Source organism: Grampus griseus (genome assembly GCF_964374135.1).
Source record: "Grampus griseus genome assembly, chromosome: 9".
NCBI lineage: Eukaryota > Metazoa > Chordata > Mammalia > Artiodactyla > Delphinidae > Grampus > Grampus griseus.
This window is the reverse complement of record NC_139003.1, coordinates 103,348,156-103,369,161: the sequence shown is the minus strand read 5'-3', so window position 1 is coordinate 103,369,161 and position 21,006 is coordinate 103,348,156. Positions and strand designations below refer to the sequence as shown.

Genomic DNA, 21,006 nt, shown 5'->3' with positions numbered 1-21,006 from the left:
AGTATGATACTGGCACAAAAACAGAAATATAGATCAATGGAACAGGATAGAAAGCCCAGAGATAAACCCATGCACATATGATCACCTTGTCTTTGATAAAGGAGGCAAGAATATACAATGGAGAAAAGACAGCCTCTTCCATAAGTGGTGCTGGCAATACTGGACAGCTACATGTAAAAGAATGAAATCAGAACACTCCCTAACACCATAAACAAAAATGAACTCAAAATGGATTAACGACCTTAATGTAAGGCCAGACACTATAAAACTCTTAGAAGAAAACATAGGCAGAACACTCTATGACATAAATCATAGCAAGATCCTTTTTGACTCACCTCCTAGAGTACGGGAAATTGAAACAAACAAATGGGACCTAATGAAACTTAAAAACTTTTGCATAGCAAAAGAAACCATAAACAAGACGAAATGACAGCCCTCAGAATTGGAGAAAATATTTGCAAATGAAGCAACTGACAAAGGATTAATCTCCAAAATATACAAGCAGCTCAATAACAAAAAAACAAAGAACCCAATCCAAAAATGGACAGAAGACCTCAACAGACATTTCTACAAAGAAGACATACAGATTGCCAACAAACACATGAAAGGATGCTCAACATCACTAATCATTAGAGAAATGCAAATCAAAACTACAATGAGGTATCACCTCACACCGGTCAGAATGGCCATCATCAAAAAATCTGCAAACAGTAAATGCTGGAGAGGGTGTGGAGTAAAGGGAACCCTCTTGCACTGTTCATGGGAATGTAAATTGACACAGCCACTCTGGAGAACAGTATGGAGGTTCCTTAAAAAACTAGAAGTACAACTACCATACTACCCAGCAATCCCACTACTGGGCATATATGCTGAGAAAACCATAATTCAAAAAGAGACCTGTACCACAATGTTCATTGCAGCACTATTTACAATAGCCAGGACATGGAAGCAACCTAAGTGTCCATTGACAGATGAATGGATAAAGATGTGGCACATATATACAATGGAATATTACTCAGCCATAAAAAGAAACGAAATTGAGTTATTAGTTGTGAGGTGGATGGACCTAGAATCTCTCATACAGAGTGAAGTAAGTCAGAAACAGAAAAACAAATACCATATGCTAACAGATATATATGGAATCTTAAAAAAAAATGGTTCTAAGGAACCTAGGGGCAGCAGATGTAGAGAATGGACTTGAGGACACGGGGAGCGGGAAGGGTATGCTGGGACGAAGTGAGACAGTAGCACTGACATATGTACACTACCAAATGTAAAATAGATAGCTAGTGGGAAGCAGCTGGGAGCACAGGGAGATCAGCTCGGTGCTTTGTGACCACCTAGAGGGGTGGGATAGGGAGGAAGATGCAAGAGGGAGGGGATATGGGGATATATATATACATATAGCTGATTCACTTTGTTATACAGCAGAAACTAACACAACATTGTAAAGCAATTATACTCCAATAAAGATGTTAAAAAAAGGATTTTTTTAAATTTTTAGAATAAAAAAGTGTAGTTAAGTGGAAATATGCAAAATCATAATCAAGTTTAAATGTTGAATCTGGAATTGCAAGTAATGACAGTATTGAGAAAAATATTGAGTCGTGTCAGCAAACTGATTTTACTGAGCCATATTCTAAAATCAGTATTTAAAGTTTTGATAAAGATTATTTAAAAGATGGTTTAACCAAAGGTATAAAACACCCCAATAAAAATAATAGATTCCAATGTATAAATTGAATGGTAATAATTTAAATCAAAGATTAAAACATTCAAAATATAAGTTCCTTATAAACACAGCAAGCTGGAATAGTTGATAATCCCATTCAAATATCTTTTAAAAGAATAAAGATGTAAATTGCTGGTGCTAACTCTTAATATTACATGAGTGCTAATAAAAAAACTTTATTAGCGAGAATTCCCTGGCAGTCCAGTGGTTGGAACTCGACCTAACCACTGCCATGGTGGTTAAGTTAGGCCCTTTCACTGCCATGGGCCCAGGTTCAATCTCTGGTTGAGGAACTAAGATTCCACAAGCCACGTGTCACAGCCAAAAAAAAAGAAAAGAAAAGAAAAGAAAATCTTTATTAGCATCTTTCTATTTACATGTCATGTGGTAAAATGGCAAATAGCTCACCCAGTTTCTATGCATCCATTGCATTTATTGTTTTAATGATGAATCATCTACTGAACTAAAAGCTGTAAGTCCTAGTCAGTTCTGCCATATCTCAGAACTCCTGCGGGATCCACTCACCTTGGAGCCTTCCCCTAGTAAATGCTGCTCCCATTAGCAAGAAAAACCTATATGTGAATGCTCATAACAGCTCTAATCATAATCTTCAAAACCTAGAAACAACCAAGATTGCTTTCAACAGGTGAATGGAAAAACACGTATTGGATAAAGATACTAGAGTAGAGCTACACAATGAAAAAGCACAAATGCAACACACAACAATATGGATGAATCTAAAAAGCATTTTGCTCAATGAAAACAGCCAGATCCAAAAGATCTCATACTGCATGATTCCTTTTTTTTTTTTGCGGTACGCGGGCCTCTCACTGTTGTGGCCTTTCCCGTTACGGAGCACAGGCCCTGGATGCGCAGGCTCAGCGGCCATGGCTCACGGGCCCAGCCGCTCCGTGGCATGTGGGATCCTCCCGGACCGGGGCACGAACCCGTGTCCCCTGCATCGGCAGGCGGACTCTCAACCACTGCGCCACCAGGGAAGCCCTGCATGATTCCTTTTATATGACATTCTAGAAAAGGCAAAACTACAAGGGTAGGAGTAGATCAGTGGCTACCAGGATTTGGGAGAGGGGGACAGCATTGAAGACAAAGAGCCTGTAAACAAACATTAGGACGATGGAACAGTTCTATATGGTTCTGTGGTGCTGGCCACATGACAGTATTTCTCAAACCCATAGAACTCTATGTACACCATAGAGAACAAACTGTACTGAATGCAAAGTAAAAAATAGAGAAAGAGAGAGAAAGGTATACCAGGGTGGTGGGAAAATCCAGGATGGAATTCAGAAGGTAAAAAGTGCATCTGTATTACAAACAAATGACATAACTACATTTAAGTGGATGGGGGAAAACAGGAGTGATCCTAAATTTGGACCTTCATACACTTGGAAATAGTATTTTGACACAGAGCTGTAAGGCTAATGACAAAAAGAACTGTATGCAAGTACTATCTGTACTCTACTTGGTAAATGTGTTTCTCACCAAGAAACAGGTTGGCAATTCTAAACTTCTTACATGTATACTCCATGTAAGAACATGTAGTGTGACTTGTGCCTTTTTGTCACATTTTGTTACATGTGACAAAAAGTAAATCTTTGGCAGATGGTGAGAGGCAGGTCTCACACTGTCAGAGAAGGCGGAGAATGAGCCCCGTGGTGCTGATTAGACTTGGGGGCCTCCACGAACTCATGTTTACAGGCACACTTCGTTTTGTTGTGCTTCACAGGTTCTGTGTTTTTTACAAATGGAAGGTTTGTGGCAACCCTGCCTCGAGCAAGTTTATCGGGGCCGTTTTTCCAACAGCATTTGCTCACTTTGCATCTCTGTGTCACATTTTGGTCATTCTCACAATATTTCAAACTTTTTCATTATTATTATATTTGTAACGGTGGTCTGTGATCAGTGATCTTTAATGTTACTAGTGCAACAAGATTTCAGCTTGCTGAAGACTTAGATTACGGTTAGCATTTTTTAGCAGTAAAGTATTTTTAAATTAAGGTATGGACATTTTTAGACATAATGCCATTGTACATTAATAGACTACAGTTTAGTATAAACATAATTTTTATATGCACTGGGAAATCAAAAAATTTGTGTTACTCGCTTTACTGTGGTATTCACTTTTATTGCTGTGATCTGGAACCGAACCCATAATATCTCTGAGGTATCCCTTTATATATATATATATTGCAGAAAGTGAATACAGAAATATATGTAGATATATGGATACACACGGGTTCAAATGCACCCAGATATTCCTAGCTCTGTCCGCTGGGAGGGCCTAGAAGCAGGGACGCACAAGCAGCCAGAAGCATGTCTAGCTCCAAAATGTTGGTTTAAAATGCCACTCTCCAATAAAAGACATTGTGAGATCCTTGGAAAAATGGCTGATTCTAGGGTTGGAGCAGGGAAAGTACACAATAAACCCAAGCTCCTCTAAGCGCCCTAAGTAACTGCAATCTTGTGTACGTCACTGAACTCCTTTGGGCCACAGTCGCTGCCTCTCCACCATGGAGAGTTACACTAAATGGTCAGTAAGAGCCAGTCAAATGTGGACCCTCTGTGTGTCTAAGAAAATGAGAGGTCAGCTTTGCCACATATGACATGTCTAACCATTGAGGACAAAAACAGCAAAGAAAAACCCAGGAGAAGAGGCTTTGGAGCTAAATCGAGTCAACAAGGACTTACGTGTTCTTGGCTGTTTGGAGTGAATTTGTTCTGTGCTTGATTTTCATCACTTAAAAACTACATCTTTAAATCTTTTCTGCTTAAAATTACCAACTTTTGGAAGCCCATTTCTATGGGATATCTCTGAAGACTTTTTACTCTAATCGTGATGTTTATTAATGTCGATAACTCAGTTGCCTATGTTTTCTCTTTTTCTAAGTGTGAGTCCAAGTTCCAGAAGCAAATACATTCCTCTCTATACGTAAGTAATGTTTCTTAATGTTTTAAAAATTACTAGATTTACATCTAAATTGTAGTTGCTTTCAGCTCACTCATGTTTGTAATTCACTTTTTGAAACAGCTTACGCTTTCTAACAGATTTCTAATGTTTTCCTAGCATGCTGCCTGTCAGGAATTTCATCAAAAATGCGTTAAAGATGTTAATAAGAGAAAGAAAGGGGGAGCAGTATCTTCGGTGTTCCCAAATTGGTTATTTTATGAAATAAAATACCTTGGATGCTACTAATATTGGGTGTTGTCAACAAGAAAGATTTTTACACTTGATGTGGAAGCTCCAATGTGCTCGCCAAAGCTAAGGGCAGGAAATGCGATCTCTTGCTTTTCTATTTAAATTTGGCTCTCCGTGGGTGGCACAGATGTGCGTCACCACCCTTTGGGGTCTTCTCTGCTTTATATTGGAGAAAAAATCTTGTGCTTTAGTCAGCTTGGGCTGCTGTCACAACATAGCACAGACTGGGTGGCTTGTAATCAACAGACGTTTATTTCCCACGGTTCTGGAGGCTGGAAGGTAGGGACGGCCAAGGGGTCACAGACTTGTGTCCACGTATGGTTCAGGGGCAAGGAGCTCGTGGTGTCCCTTTTATAAGAACACTAATGACCCAAGTACCTCCCACCTCCTGACACCATCACCTTTGGATGTTAGGGATTCAACGTATGAATTTTGGGGGGACATAAACATTCAGATCACAGTACCTTGGAACAAAGTAAATCCAAGCAAACAGAGGAATCTGGGCCTTTCATCTCTACCCTCCCCCCTCATTACTCCAGCCTCTCCTACCCCACAGTAGAATTGACTCACCTTCCTACCAGTAGCCCCAGAAGCGCCTGCAGGACCCCCTCTCACTGCCGTGGACTAATTGGCCCCGAAGGCACATCGCCAGTTGTCCACAATCCCAGGCACCTGCCCCGTTTCTGTCCCCACAGGAGGCCCCTCAGCTATGGAGACACCCATCTCTGCCTTGCCCCGGCTGCCTCCAAGCTCCAGGGAGGAGTTGGCTCAGGGCTGCAGAAGCAGCTGCTTCTTTGCTCAAAAACACAAACCAGCTGTTGCTCTCACTCTAAAAAAGAGAAAGTCTCCTTACTTTATTTTTTTTAAGGCAAATTGTTCCATCACCGTGGTTAATTTTTTGCATTTTGATCTATTTTGGCAAGATTTCCTTTGCAAGTTAGGATATGTTCATCTATTTTTTCTATGTTTCTTTTCATCCTAACAGTGGTTGCGTGCATTCTACAAATGCTGATGACGTTGACGACCCCTGTGGAGACATCACATCTCTCGCCAAGCCTCGCAGCTCTGAAATTCTTTATACGAGCTCAAGTTGGTGAGTTCCACTTATGATTATTCCCCTCACTTTATTATTCAGGAGGAAACATGGTCATGGGCTTTGCAATGAATGGAGCAATTAAAAAACGGCCCTGGATAAACAACAAGGTCCTACTGTACAGCACAGGGAACTATATTCAATCTCCCAGGATAAACCATAATGGAAAAGAATCAGAAAAAGAATGTATATGTGTATAACTGAGTCACTTTGCTGTACAGCAGAAATTAACACAACATTGTAAATCAACTCGACTTCCATAAAATTAAAAAAAAAAAAAAACAGCCTGATGCTGCTCACGGCTTAAGAGGAAAGATACCTGAAAGAAAGGTACCTGAAAGGACTGTAGTTTCTCACAAAGGAGGTTATAGTTTTGAGCACTGACTAACCTGGGTGCCTACATATATATGCAATATATCTTTACATGCTATGTTTTATGAATATATTATATATATAATATATACAAAAAGTATGTATATATTCACTTTCACCAGTGGAACTACTGAGCCTCAGAAATTACTTCCCTAGGATTCACAGGATACACTACAGGAAGCTGACATTCTGTGTCTTTTTTTTTTTTTTTTAATTTTTACTGGAGTATAATTGATTTGCAATGTTGTTAGTTTCAGGTGTACAGCAAAGTGAATCAGTTATACATACACATATATCCACTCTTTTTTAGATTCTTTTCCCATATAGGTCATTACAGAGTATTGAATAGAGTTCCCTGTGCTATACGTCAGGTTCTTATTAGTTATCTATTTTATACATAGTAGTGTGTATATGTCAATCCCAATCTCCCAATTTATCCCTCCCCCCCTTACCCCCTGGTAACCATAAGTTTGTTTTCTATGTCTGTGGGTCTATTTCTGTTTTGTAAATAAGTTAATTTCTACCCTCTTTTTGGATTCCACATATAAGTGATATCATATGATGTCTTTGTCTGACTTACTTCACTTAGTATGATGATATCTAGGTCCATCCATGTTGCTGAAAAGGGCATTATTTCATTCCTTTTTATGGTTGAGTAATATTCCGTGGTATATACGTACCACATCTTCTTCATTATGCCACTGAGCTGCTATACATCATGGCTGTTGCAGGAGGTATCCTGCAAGCCTATAGTGTGAATCACGACAGTATTTTAAATGTTAGCTGCTTTCTATTTTCTTTAAACATCAGTTGTGTCCATGAGACAAAATAGCTAAATTTCACATTGGCTGTCCTTCAGACCTGTTCTACACCGTATAATAATTTTGAATCTTCCTGTGTTATATATTCTGACTCTAATTCTTTTGACTAGTTGGCCAAACTAAAATATGTTTCAAAACTAAATTTGGTTTTAAAATATATTTCTGTAACTTACTGCATTGAAGAATTAAATGAGTTGATCCATTTCAACCAAAAACAAAAAAGAAAGAAAAAAGAGGAGAGAATACATAAAATATTCCATGTACTGTGACAAAGACTTAGCCCTCATGTAGCTTGCAAACCTGCAGGGCCGGTGAGCTCTGCTCACCAGCAATGATAATATAGAGCAGCGTGGAGTGAGTCTCCTGAGCAGTGAGCTTAGTGCTTTTGATCTCAGTTGTACAGAGAGGTCACTTTCACCCACGAGACTTGAAGGCTGTGATGTTTTAGCTGAGTCCTGAGGAACGGTTCGTTGGTTATGATTCTTCCATAATTTCTGCAAGGAAATTATTGCTATTAAACGTGGCAATTCTAAAAAATTTTCAAGAAAGACTATGAGGATAAACCCAACTGAAAATATCCTACTGGCATAAAATTTTATTTCTCCTTTGAAATGTACATCTGAATTTTGGAATGTTTTATGAAACATTCTTGCTAAAGAATAAAATGTATTCTTCTGGGTCATTCTTCAAGGATAGTAAAGAGCAGTCTGGCAGCATTTTAAAAATTTGATGTAGAACATACCATTTAACTTAAGTAAATTTGGGAGCAGGCCATTCTACCTCATCTTGCTGTTAATTAGTGTTTTTAAGGAAAGGAAATTGAATGGATTATGTAAAAGAATTGGACATTAACTGTACTTCCCCAAATTGGCCACTAGAGGGCCTCCGAGGTTGCAAAGTTTCTTCTTTGGATGAGGTTTCATTTTTTTAACAGAATCTTAACCTTTTAACACAAAGAAAGGTTTTCCATTTTTATTATGAGGTATTGATACAAAATGTATAGTGTCATATGTAACATATAAAGCAAAATAACAAGGAAATGCCTGTGCATCCCGGGCCTAGCTAAGGACATAGTACTGTATCTTTTAAGCCACCTGTATATTCCTCCCAACCTCATCTCCTTGGTCTCCTTCCCCAACCCAGAAGTCATCACATCAGACTTTGTGCTTATCCTTTGCTTGCTTTGCTTGATAGTTTGGATACATATACTTGAATCTCTAAACAAAATGTTATGTCCTTTCCACAGTACCACACTGAGCAAAGTACAGAAGAATGCATGCAACATGACATCATTTGCATAAGGTCCAAAACCCAGAAACACGTCAACTTACTTTGTGCCCAGTAGAGTTCCATCCTATTCAAAAGCAAATATGACTCTTCCTTTGTTTCCTCATCTTAAACTTTCTTAAAGGGAAATACGTTTATGAGATCATCTTTAAGGTTCTCATAACCTGTGACAATTAGGACAGGAGCTGTACTTGCCCCGACTCCTTCAGTGGAAGCCGCATTGCAGACAGAGTCAAGGCTACTGCCTCTTGGGTTCAGGTGGTTGGAATCACCAATTTCCCCAAAGGGTAAATGTTTTCAAATTTTCCTCATTCGTTGATTTTGTATTCTGGCCACCATCTCATTTGACATGCCCAATGTATTGGTGGTGATTATACTAATAGGTTTTTTTTTGGGTTTTTTTGTTTGTTTTTTTTCTTGCGGTACACGGGCCTCTCACTGTTGTGGCCTCTCCCATTGCGGAGCACAGGCTCCGGACGCGCAGCCTCAGCGGCCATGACTCACGGGCCCAGCCGCTCCGCGGCATGTGGGATCTTCCCGGACCGGGGCACGAACCCGTGTCCCCTGCATCGGCAGGCAGACTCTCAACCACTGCGCCACCAGGGAAGCCCTATACTAATAGTTTTAAAAATAACTTTTAAAGTTGTAGAACTGAATCTGATCATTATAGAAAAAAGTACAGGAAAAATTAATAACAATAAAAATATAACTAAACTTTTACACAGAAACATAGGCATTATTAATATTTTGACATATTTCCATCTGTCATCCTGAATCTTGTATCTGTATATTTATATAGCTATGATCATACTACATATATAATTTTTACTACCTTAACATTGCAACATCATCATGGGTACATGTTATTATGAACTCATCATGATTTTTTATTGGTGTAGATGTACTGTCATTGACTAGTTCACTTAGGTTACATATGTAAATTCTTTCCATTTTTTGCTATGATAAATAATGCTGTCAAACACTCTTTAAGTGAATCTTCTTCTAATTTGGAGTTATTTACTTAAGGGAGACTCCTTGAAATGGATTATGAGGTCAAAATATATAAACATTTTTAAGCATGTTACAAAATTCTTTCCTGGAAGTATTGCAAAAATTTACAGTGGAACCAGAGTCTATGTGCAATGTGTACGCACACACACCTTCAATGCTAGCCTTAAAGCTCACCAAATAGCATATTCTTTTCCTTCCAAATGTGTTTATTATAAAAACCATTCAAATATGTTTGTCAAAAGTGGAATACCTCTTTCATTTCCAGGGCCAGTGTTGAAAAGTGATACATGTTTTAGACTTTACCGCCAAACGTGCATGAATTTCTGCCTGTAGGTAGCTGCATGTCGCTGTGTGTGCATGCGAGTGTGGGGCGGTGTTGGGTTGACAGGTGCAATGGACATTTTCCCAGGCTCTATGCAGGGCTTTGAAAATCTTTTTTAATGGCTGCGTCATATTCCACTACAAGCTATATCATAGTTTACGTAGGCCAAGTAGTTACTAAAATCTCTCCTATTGTTAAAAAAATACAGCAGTAAACATCCTCCACATATATCTTTGCACAGTTTTATGCATCCATTTCTATAGAACAAATCCTTAAGAGCAGAATTGTTGCATGAGTTTTCTCATTAAAATTAATAAAATAATTTCTGATTTGGTAGTGATGGGCCAGTTATTAAAAGATATTTAGTTAAGGAACTCAAGACATTAATTCAGTTTCCACTGAGGTTCCTAACTTCTAACTTGGGCCTAGTTTAGGAGCTAGAATCCACGATATCCATTGGTTTCAACAGTTCTTGAAGATCAGGCACTGAGTAGAAATTACACACACACAAAAAAGGTAAAAAGTCAATCCTCACTCATAATCTGTCAAGCAAACAAGGTAAGACTAACGTAGGGACCCCCCCCCATTTTTTTCCCAATCTGTTTTTTCATCCTACTCTTAAATACTAGAGCCATATTCTTTGCAAGAGCTTATTATAAAATGAGATGGAAGAGAAGTTTGTTTTCAGGTAGTAATTATTTTGTGGCCCACATTGTTTGAAAATGCCTAGCATTCAGGAGTCATCAGTGCAAAGTGCCTGACTAGAGAATGATGTGTAACAGCAGATCTGTGCAGACCTGGGATCCAAAAGCATGGAACCTTGCCCTTTCCTAAGAAAAGGGAGAATGTTTTTCTTTTGCCATGGACCACGTGGGCTCTCACGTATGTGCATCTCAGCTGGTCCAGCCCCTCCCTTTACCAACGAGGAGGACGCTGGGGCTTGAGCAGGAGAGAGGCACGTCCAGGTGACAGAGCAGAGGCTGCGCCCTCCGACCCCATACCCAGTGCTTTCCAGATACTGTTTGCCGTTTGGTTTCCCAAACCAGCCTGGCGCCTCCACCGCGCTGTCTTCCACTAAATCATAATCTTTTATTTCAGGACTTCACCCAGTTTCATATTCACTGTGCCTTTACCTCTGTCGTCTCTCTGATGAAGCATTTGCAAATCATGAGTAATTGTCCAAAGTGACCTCCAGGCACCCCTGGGCCAAGGCCTAAGATGGAAGAAGGGGCCGCCCTGCCCCTGTCCCGGGTGCACTGCACCTTTAACAAAATCTGACCACAAGGCAGGTTCAAGACGGGCTATGAATAGCAGTTCCTTACACTAGCCCACACTTCTGCCTTTTCTGAGAACTTTCACATCGACTCTCTCATTTGTTTTTCAAAGCAGTGTGATGAAGCCAGAGGTGCGGGAATAGGTTCTCTCCCCACTTTACAGATGGGGAGGTTGAAGCAGAGTAAATTATGTAAGAGCCCCAGGTACTCATTCCATGAGCGCTCAGTCCCCAGGGCAGCCTCTGGCCAGTGAGCGCTTCCTGGGCGTCAGCCCTGCTTTGATGGGGCTGTCGGCTCCTTTCTGTGTCCCCTCCCGGTTGCCAGAGGGGAAGGTTCCCTGAGAACAGAGGGAGAAGCACATCCTCTAGAGCATGGTGACGGTAGGAGTGACACTAATTTCTGAGCAGGTCCTGGGGATCTTACCACATCTTACCACATTCAGGGAGGCACAGCCCAGTGGCCAGCATGACTCTGGTCTTATCTAGATTTCTCACAGAACGGTCAGCAAAACCAGTCCCAGTTCCCAGGCCCTCCTTCCCCTCAGCCTTCCCAGGCCCGCCAGCTTCTCTGTCCACACGTGCACTAGGCCAGCACTTGGCCCAGCTAACCCGGCCCCCCGCCCCCTGCAAGGGAGCTGCACATCCCCCCACCCCTGACTTGGGCAGAGGTGGCCCAGAACGCTCCCATCCTGTGTCCAGGAGCACAGGGCTGGCGGGGGCAGCCCTGAAGGCCGATGCCAGCCCTGGGACAGTCTGAGCCCGCGCCTCCCTCTGTGTCCCTCTCACACCCTCCGGCTCTTACTCTGCATCAGCGATCTTTGCCCCGCTTGGATTCTGTAAACCTCTAGTCGTGCATTTAACAACTTTACTGCTTAACGGGAAAGCTGTCAGGCGTCAGGCCTGTTTGAGTTCTTCTCGATCTGTACTTGACACAGAATAGCTCTCGATGAACGAGGGCCCACGTGGCTTGAATGTGCACTACACCCACACCCTGAATGACGCTGGCCACCCTGTCCCAGCACAGCTCTCCCAGCACGGCTGGCAGTCTGGGTGTCAGGGCCTTCTGGGTCGGGTCAGTCCCGCCACCTGCCAGCTCGGTTGTCTCCGGGCACATGACTTAGACTCTTTCTGAGGCCCCAGTGCCTGCATCTATGAAATGGGCATGATACCAGGACCAGCGACCCAGAGTGTTGGGAGATTAAACCAGTCAACTCACGTTAAGTGTCACAAAGGGCGCACACTCAGTGAGGATTCGTCAGGCCTGTGGTACAGAGAGAGAACGTGTGCGCACTGGAATTTTAATCCACGTATGCATGACCTATAGTCTACATATAACATGGTTTTCTCCATGTTTTCCTTATGTTCTATTTAGCTTTTCATTACACACCATCTGGGCTCCCTCGTTCTAACTGATTTACTGAAGTTCCTTTTATTTCTCAAGTTATTTAATTTCTATTTTATTATGCTTTGCTGAGCAAAACCAATTAGCTGTAAACTTAGGCAACAATTTATTCAAATTTACCCATTAGTGAACCAACTCTAGGCTTATTGTGGGAATTGGGCACCAAAGAAGGTGTCCAAAAGACTATGGAGCAAAGGCAAACATGAAGACTTCACTTATCTTTAAATGGTTTCCTGTTTCTCTCGTTTTCCTTAAATGAGGGAGTGGGTTTGAACGTACAACTGCTCTGGAAATTCTCTTAGAGCCTGTACATTTCCGTGTCTCTAATATCTCTGTTTCTTCCATCTGAAAAATCGTGTCACCCATCAGCCACAGGTCTGCAGAGTGTCCCCCAGAGACTATTCTCCTCTTGATATAAGGTCAACATGTTGCACTGAAGACGGAAAAAAGTCCCCCTGTGATGTCCCTGCCAAAGGGTTAAATGGAATAGATTTTAGAAGCAGCGTGGGTGAGGACTTTCGTTTTCAAATATGTGACAGTTTATTATGCAACTGAATTCATTTCTCAGGCCTAAGTAGCTTATCTTTAATTCAGTCCACTCGTGCATGGGTGTTATTTTTAGATATGATGTAATATAATATCATTATTATAACGTAATGTATAATACCGTTTAACATCAATAACCTGAATGCCACAAGGCACATATAGTGGGGTGATGTTTTATATCAAGCCCTTCTTGTGATTGACACATCACTTGCTTCCACCTTTGACTTCTTAACTGCTCTGATGGAAGGTTATGACTTCAGAAGCATTTTCATTCTGCAGGTGTTTTAGGGGCAGTGGAAAAAACCTCTCGCGCAGAGGAAGGGGATTTCCTTTGTAACATGCATGGAAGCTTTAATGAATGTTTGGGGAGAGACACAACACATGAATGATTTTGCCCCATTTTTTTGTTACCTCTGTGACATACAGCTGCAATTCTTTAAGAAAATTCCGGGAAAACCTGAAGGGCCCTGCCTAGAATTGGACAGCAGTGGTTTACTCACCCAGGTCCCTGCAACAAGCCTGAAACAGAGACTTCCAAACCTGGCTGCCCATGGGAGTTTTCTGGAGAGATTAAAAACCCCAATTCCCAGGTTACACGGCTTGCCAATTAAATCAGAATGTCTGGGGGTAGGAGTAAGGCATCAGTACCTTTTAAAAATCCCCGTGAGTCGTCAGGGCGCAGCAGCGTTTGGAAACCACTGTCTGTCTTCACCTCTCTCAGGCTGCCTGTCCTGGACGAACTGCATTCCTCGCCTGCCAGGCTCCTATCTTGTACAGTTCTTATTTCTTTAAAATCTTACATGCTCGATTAATTGAGCACCTACTAAGTGCTAAAGACTTGCCAGTTGCTTTCACCTTTACTGAATCCCTTTGACCCCCAGGGCGCTGGGAGGCCATGTGCACCCTCGGCCTGCAGCTGGCCGAGACAAGGGCAGGGCAGGCCTGGCTCCCTGATTTTCCTGGCCTCACAAGATCCATCAGCTTGCACTGCTTACCCTGCTGTTGCCCTTGATGTGCTTGCCCTTCACTCTGTCTGCATCGGGGTCCCCTGCTTTATTGCCTGCAAGCCAGCAAGTCGTAGACTGATGCGCTTGGAAGAGACACAGGACTTTACTGGTGCAATTCCTACCTGATACGTCATTTCCCGTAACGTGCTGATGCCAGGGGCATATCATCAGTGCCCAGAAGGACACCAGAGGACCTGCCTGCCCACAGACACAAGTAGAATCTGGCCTCCCTCCTGCCCACGCCCTTGAGCTTGGTACTGTCGCCCCTCTCGTAGCTGAGGCCTAGATCTGAGTCCCCGGCCCTGAGCCCACCCCGTTCATTGCCCCGCCCTCCACTGTCTGCCCGTCCCTGGCTGTACGCAGCGCCCTCCCTGAAGCTCCATATTTTGAAAATTCCTCCTGCGGTCAGTGCTGACTGGAGGTTTCCTTGTCTTATTGGATGTGTGGAAAGCATGAGACGAAACCAGGAGACCCTCGGAGGAGCCGTCCCTCTGCCTTCCATGGGGGCTCGGTCCTCGCTGCTCTTTGCCTTGCGTCTGGGCCTCCGTCGAGGATAAGGACCCTCGCCAGAGGAATGTCACGCTCCCGAGGAGGGGCCCTGGAGTGGCCGGGGCAAGCTGAGCCCTCGCCCTCTCCTGGCCATGGCAGCAAGAGGACCCTGAGAGCTGAACTTCTCAGAGATGGGTGTTACTGGAGGAGCCTTGTGATTTGCAGAGAGCGTGTGCATGCTCTTTGAAAATAGTCTCAACCTCACGTTTCCTCGCACCTGAGGGTGAGGCTGCATGTCTTAAGCGGCACTGGGACTGGGCCCACCTCTTCCTCAGGAAATAATCCATGGAAAGGGTTTTATACGCTGTAAAAATGGCAAAAACAATACTTATTATTCACACTTCTCTGAATTACCCACTAAAATATTTCTTTTGGATGTTTGCTTGCCGTTCTAGAGAGGGATTTTATACCCACACTGAAAAACCCTGCCAGACCTTCTTGTGTTTTTCTTTTACTCTCCTTCTCTCTGGAGGGGAAAAGGACCAGGGAAGCAGAGGAGTAAGTGGAATTGAGTTAAATTTGTGCAATTTCAGGAAATTATATGAAATCAGTACTTTAACGGTGGCAAGACATAAATATTATTTAAAAATCACAGTTGTGGGCTTCCCTGGTGGCGCAGTGGTTGAGAGTCCGCCTGCCGATGCAGGGGACACGGGTTCGTGCCCCGGTCCAGGAAGATCCCACATGCCGCGGAGCGGCTGGGCCCGTGAACCATGGCCGCTGAGCCTGCGTGTCCGGAACCTGTGCTCCGCAACGAGAGAGGCCACAGCAGTGAGAGGCCCGCGTATCAAAAAAAAAAAAACAACAAAAAAAACAAAATCACAGTTGTGACTGATATTGGAGTTGGTGTCACAGAGCTCCGTGTGGGACCCAGGTCCACTCTTTGGTAAGGAAAACCTGTCCTCCTTCATTAGAAAACAGAGCTCAACTGTGAATCATGTATGTAAAACACATGCAAATTGAAACAGTAGAAAAACATGGACCTGAAGTAAGTTTCTTTAGTCCTAGAGCAGGGCTGTCATCTGCACATCTCTGGCCCCTGCCTGCACGCTTTCCTGTCTGGCAGCCAGATTTCCAGCCCTGACGTGGGACAAAACCTTTAGACTGCGTCCTCCTTTGTGTTTTCATAGTTGGGTGCTGGTGACCGTGACTATTTCACAGATGGTTATTTTCCTTTCCTTTCTTGCCCTCTTTCCTTTAGCTCTGCAAATATTCCAGGATACGCTGGTAAGGTTCATTTCACAGCCACCCATCCAGCAAATTCTCGTCGTCCATCAACGACCCCCTCGCCCGATCCAGGAGTGCACCAGTAAGTACGAGTCCTATTACTCAGTGCGCTCAGATACGCGGTGGGGAGGTGTCCTAATGATGATTAGCCCATTAAAGAGCCATTCAGTACTGAGAGTACATTTACGTTGTTTAAAAAATAGGGTGTCGAGTCCAAAAAGACAGAAGAGTCCATTCCCCACTGTTGCTGCTCAAAGGAGCATATTAAGGTGTTTAATGCATCTTAGGTGGATGGCATCTTTGCCTCTTGGGCTCAGCTCTGCATACACATCACCCTTCTGCATGATCCTCAGAACGTGCATGGAACACACTGCACGGGACACGTATTCACTTCTTGTGAATAGCCACCTTACCTTTCACGAAAGACAACATTCGGTTGAAAGCCATATATATTTTTAAACGCTGTTTTGCAAATTGAAAACGGGAGACATCTGATGGGAGTTTAGCACAGACCCTGTGTGTTGAAGCTGCCAGTGAGAAGCAACGCATCATTGCTCCTTACACCTCAAATCTGAAAGCGTCTTATGGACGTCCTGGCCTTGCAAATAAGATAACACAGCTCTGAAGATGCAAATGCGGGGTCCAGAGGCTGGCCCCGTGCCAGTAAATACGCTCTCGTGGTGGGTCGGTGGGTGTGCATCTGGGAGGGGGACCAATGCAGCCCCCCGCCTCCATTGGTGCCTTTTCTCCTTTTTGGTGGAGAATCCACTCATTCCTGAAACATTCTTTGAGCACCCACCCTGGGCCAGGCACTGCTGAAGGCTCTGTGCTCACCGGGTTGAGCGGGAAAGCTCCAGGCTCTCAGGAACCTACGTTCTGGCGTGAAAGACAGAAGCAAAGAGGCATACAAGTATCTGAAGACATGAATTAAAACGATTTTGGACAGAGACACATGCTGTGCAGAAGAAAAGGCAGGGTGACGTCGGAGAGAGAGCCTGGGCAGAGACCCAGGAAGCTGGGCAGTCAGGGGGGCTGGTGGGTGCTGACCTGCAGGCAGAGTCCGAGCTCCTGCCCTGATGGGCTTCCTGATCATCCCGAGAGGCAGGACGTGGCGGGGCCTCGTGGACCTCGGCCCGCAGTTCATACATCAGTTCACTAGTCATACACTCGTGTGTGTGTGGTTCATTCAACAAGTGTTGTGTCAACAGATGTTTACAGTGCCAGGAATTCACAAGAGTTAGACCCAGTTTGCAAGGAGCTCCCAGTCTAGCGGTGAGCGAGGGATAAAGTTACCCTGGAGGATGCCCAGTGTCTTCATAGTGACAGTCACTTAACAGCTGAGGGCTTCTGGGACACTGCCCTGTAAGGACTGACTGGTCTCATCAACCCTGTGACCCTGTGAGGAAGGTCTCTTGTCTTCCCACTTGACAGGTAAGGAAACTGAGGCTCCAGGCCAGCAGGGCATCTGTGTGGGTGCAGCGAAGACTTCACGAAAGGAGGAGGTGGTCCACGCCGTGATTCTCGGGGCAGTGGGCTTCGTCTCACAGATACTCGAGGGCAGGCCTCTGCCTGCCCCAGGCAGCCCTCATCGTGCAGCCGTGCGGTCTTAGGGAGGCAGCTCTCAGGTCACCGCCCGGCGCGGTGTGAACTGCGTGTAGAGAGCCGCGTGGTAAGGGCAGTGACCACAAGGCGACGGGGCGCATCGTCAACTGAGCTTAGCTCGGACGGTTTGCCAACTGGCCGGCATCTCTGGGCCACCCGGTGGGAAACATTTTAAAGAGGGTCATTGGCTTTCTAGGCTGGTGTTTTGCATTCAGTCCGTTTTCTCTCAAGACACATTGTCAAACGTCACACAAATTCCAAAGGAAGGGCTGGTAGAAATTTAGACACAGTGTTTTACTTCCTCTGAAGGACCTAAAGAAACTATGTGAAAATTAAATGCATCCTTATATCTGTCGTTTAGACTTACTGCCCAGAAAAGTCAGGGTAACGCCCTGCGTCTGGGCAATTCACGATCGAGGAGAGAGCAAACTCGAGGATACTTTTTCTGGCAAATGCAGCCGGTTCTCACCCGTCGCCGTTTCTGTCCACAGCCCATCTTCTCACCCCAAATCTCTCAGACCTCGTCCCCGACAGCCTTGTGGTCTGGCGTTTTTCTGCCGCCACGTGAGCTAGCGGTCCAAAGTCCCTAATATATTTCAGAGGAATCTTTATTCCTACGTGGGAAACTAGCCTCCACCGTTACTACTTGTGTTCCTACTGTGGTCACTGTTGCTACCTGAGAAAAGAGGCTGAGTCTTTAGGCCATTTGGGGTAATGGCCACAGCAGCAGATTCAGGCTGGTTGCTGACCCCTGGCAGCCCCGCACTCACCCCGCACATACTGCACACACAGCTGTCACCTGCTGTCCCAGAGTGGGGCCCAAGGACCCGTGGAGCTGTCTTCTCTGGGGTTCTCATTCTCAGGGTGCACACTGGCTCTGGAAACACAGACAGTGTCACCCACTATGTGACACGAAATGACAGACTTGTGTTGGTCTGGGAGCCCAGATCACCCCTGCGTCCCCCCAAACAAGGGCTCCTGACGTGGCAGCGGGGCTCTGCGGTGAGAAGGCACAGGGAGGCGCGTAGATTTTTAACAGCACTCTGCTGACACAGGCCGGCGGCCTGCAGCAGGGCGGCCAGTGGTCTGCACCTGTCCTGGCCCCTGTGATCAGAAAAAGTCAGGTCTTTGAGGTTCTCCGTGGCGAAGTAGTGCCTCTGCTCTTTTGTGACACTATACTTAATGTGTTTTTGTTGTTTTCTCTTCGCTGAAAGCTTCCAGCGGCCGTGAGAGTCTGAGTCTCTGTCTGTTGAGTATCACGAGCCCTTAGTGAGCTGACGGCCTCCAGGCGCTCTTTGTTTCCCCTCGCGGCTCTCCTTCCGTGGAAAGCTGGCTCCGCCCCGTGGTGGCAGCAGCCCTCCACCTTCCCCCTCAGAGGGCCGCCCTGCCACTCCCCAGGCCCCCTGGCTACCTGCTTCGGTGGACCACCACCCCCGTGTCCTCCCCCCACTTCAGAATCGCTACTCCCACCACTACTCCTGTTTCCTTTCCTCCCAGAAAGACAACCTCCCACTTGCCTCAAAGGTTCTTCCTTCCCTGTGAGTTCCAGCTCCCCTTCAGCCCTGTTCCCTCGCTGCTGGCTGGCCAGGCCCAGGGCCTCCCTACATCAGACCTTCCCCTGGAGCAGCCAGCCTGCCCTCCCTCGCAGCTCCACGACCCCCCAGCCCTCTCCCTCCTCCAGCTCATGGCTCTCCTCTCGCAGTCACATGAAGAGCTCCCACAGGACAACCGGGGGAAGGACTGAGGGCCCCTCTTCCTGCCCAGGGCAAGAATGGCGCACTTGCGGTGGAGTTTGTGGCTGATGGGCCGCAGTGGTGGTTGAGTGGGGTTGAGTGGCTTAGGCCTTGAATGTCGATGCCAAGGGAGGGAGGGCCGTGCGGTCCCCATAACACATGCTGAGGGTGGTGTGCAGGACACCAGCAGTGCCCTAGGATGGGTACTGCTGAGAGGAGATGCAAAGGAGCAGGGAAGGGATTATGGGACAGGGGTTCAAGGCGGGGAGACGGGGGTGCAGGAGATGGGTCAGAGGGATGCTGTGAGTCTCCAGGTCTGAAGGTAGGGCGTCCACTCCTGTTTCCATCACAGCTCAGTGTTTCCTGTGCATCCCTCACACCAGAATTCAACCTTCACAGAAGCAGGAGTTCTCATTTCAACAGCATTTTTTCACAACATCAGAAAAAACTATTGTTACTTCATGATAATCGCAGCATAAAAACAGCGTGCTTGAGATTCATCTGCTGTGTCCTCTATAACTTCTGCCCCATACGAGCATCGCGGTGTGTGTGTGTGTGATTCAAGTAGCAGCAGATTCATGGGAGAATCGCTACAGGCTGTGTGCAGTTGCTCAAGAGAGATGGCATGACCCAGGTCCATGCTGAGGTGGACACCTCTGGACACAACAGGTGTTTGGAAAGCGTCATTTACATACATAGTATTCTACATTTTCACGGTTATTTCCTTTCTTGTAATTCTCAGCAGAAACTTGGTAGGGCATCATTTCCATTGGAGAGACGAGCAGACTAAGGTGTGGGTTGAGAGTATCATGAGGGAGCCACCAGGTTACCCCACCTGCAGGGTGAAGCCAGCACTCAGCCCCGCACGGGGCCCCTCCCGCCTCTGCCCTTGTCTCCCTCTCCCCCTCCCAGCCCCGCCCGCATGCTCCATGCCCTCCCATCTTCCTGTCTCCCTGAACTCTGACCTTTGCACCAGCTGGCCTTTACTGTGACCCTCCTGATTCCTCCCTGACATAGACAGTGGGTGGATGTCCTTCCCCAACCCAGAAAGGTGACCTTGCCTCTGGGTGCCCTCACACCCTGAGCCCACCCCCACGGAGGCTTTGTGTGGTAGCCCTGGGTTACTCAGCTGCCTCTCTGCAGCCTCACCTCCTTTGTCTGTGTTTTCTGTATTCTTAGCACCTACTGTAATTCTAGGCACAAAGTAGATTTTCAGTCAATGAAACTGATGGCAATATAATGCATAGAATGCAATCAATGAACTGAATGCAAATAAATGAAATAAAGGAAACAATACACACAAGGACTAACCATTTTCTTTCTGTTCTGTGCTTCTCCTCTCTCTCTCCCTGCCCCCCCGCACCCTGACGTGTGTATCATTAGTTGGAGGATAGATGAGATTATATGCTTTTATTTTATTTTATGTGTCTTTTTTCCCCTCCATTCTCTTACAGCATCTTACGGAGAGAAATGGCAGTTGACCTCTTCCGTCACCAGGGGCCACTGTCTAGAATGGTCACAACTGTGAAACCCTACAACCCCTTCAATAAGAAGGAAAAGGAAACTGTAGGCTACTGAAAGGGACCTGCCCTGAGTGACACCTGAGCCTTGGGGAGGCGCCATGCACAGTACAATGGGGAAATAAAAGAAATCAGATAAAGCACGTTCCCAGTGTGTCTGTACAAGTTGGACAAGGTTTGGTGGTGCCACTGTTCCAGGATGGCAGCCAAGGTCTTCTGGAAGCCCCCAGCCGCAGAGGTGTTATTTTAGAATATTCCCTTTTAGAGTGGGAATGCCAGGCTACCTAGAGGTCTG

The 21,006-nt window shown here is 45.3% G+C and overlaps 1 protein-coding gene across 1 annotated transcript in view; it reads left to right on the top strand.

The window, feature by feature from the left end:
- SPMIP7 (sperm microtubule inner protein 7) overlaps positions 1-20,769 on the top strand; it is a gene marked incomplete at both ends in the record, with an annotated part of 56,728 nt that extends 35,959 nt beyond the window's left edge. The window contains 4 exons of the mRNA XM_082661464.1: positions 4,638-4,679; positions 5,932-6,039; positions 15,831-15,938; positions 20,646-20,769. Coding sequence (XP_082517590.1) covers positions 4,638-4,679; positions 5,932-6,039; positions 15,831-15,938; positions 20,646-20,769 — 382 coding nt within the window. The remainder of the gene's footprint in view (positions 1-4,637; positions 4,680-5,931; positions 6,040-15,830; positions 15,939-20,645) is intronic.
- Between the last annotated feature and the right edge of the window lie 237 nt (positions 20,770-21,006).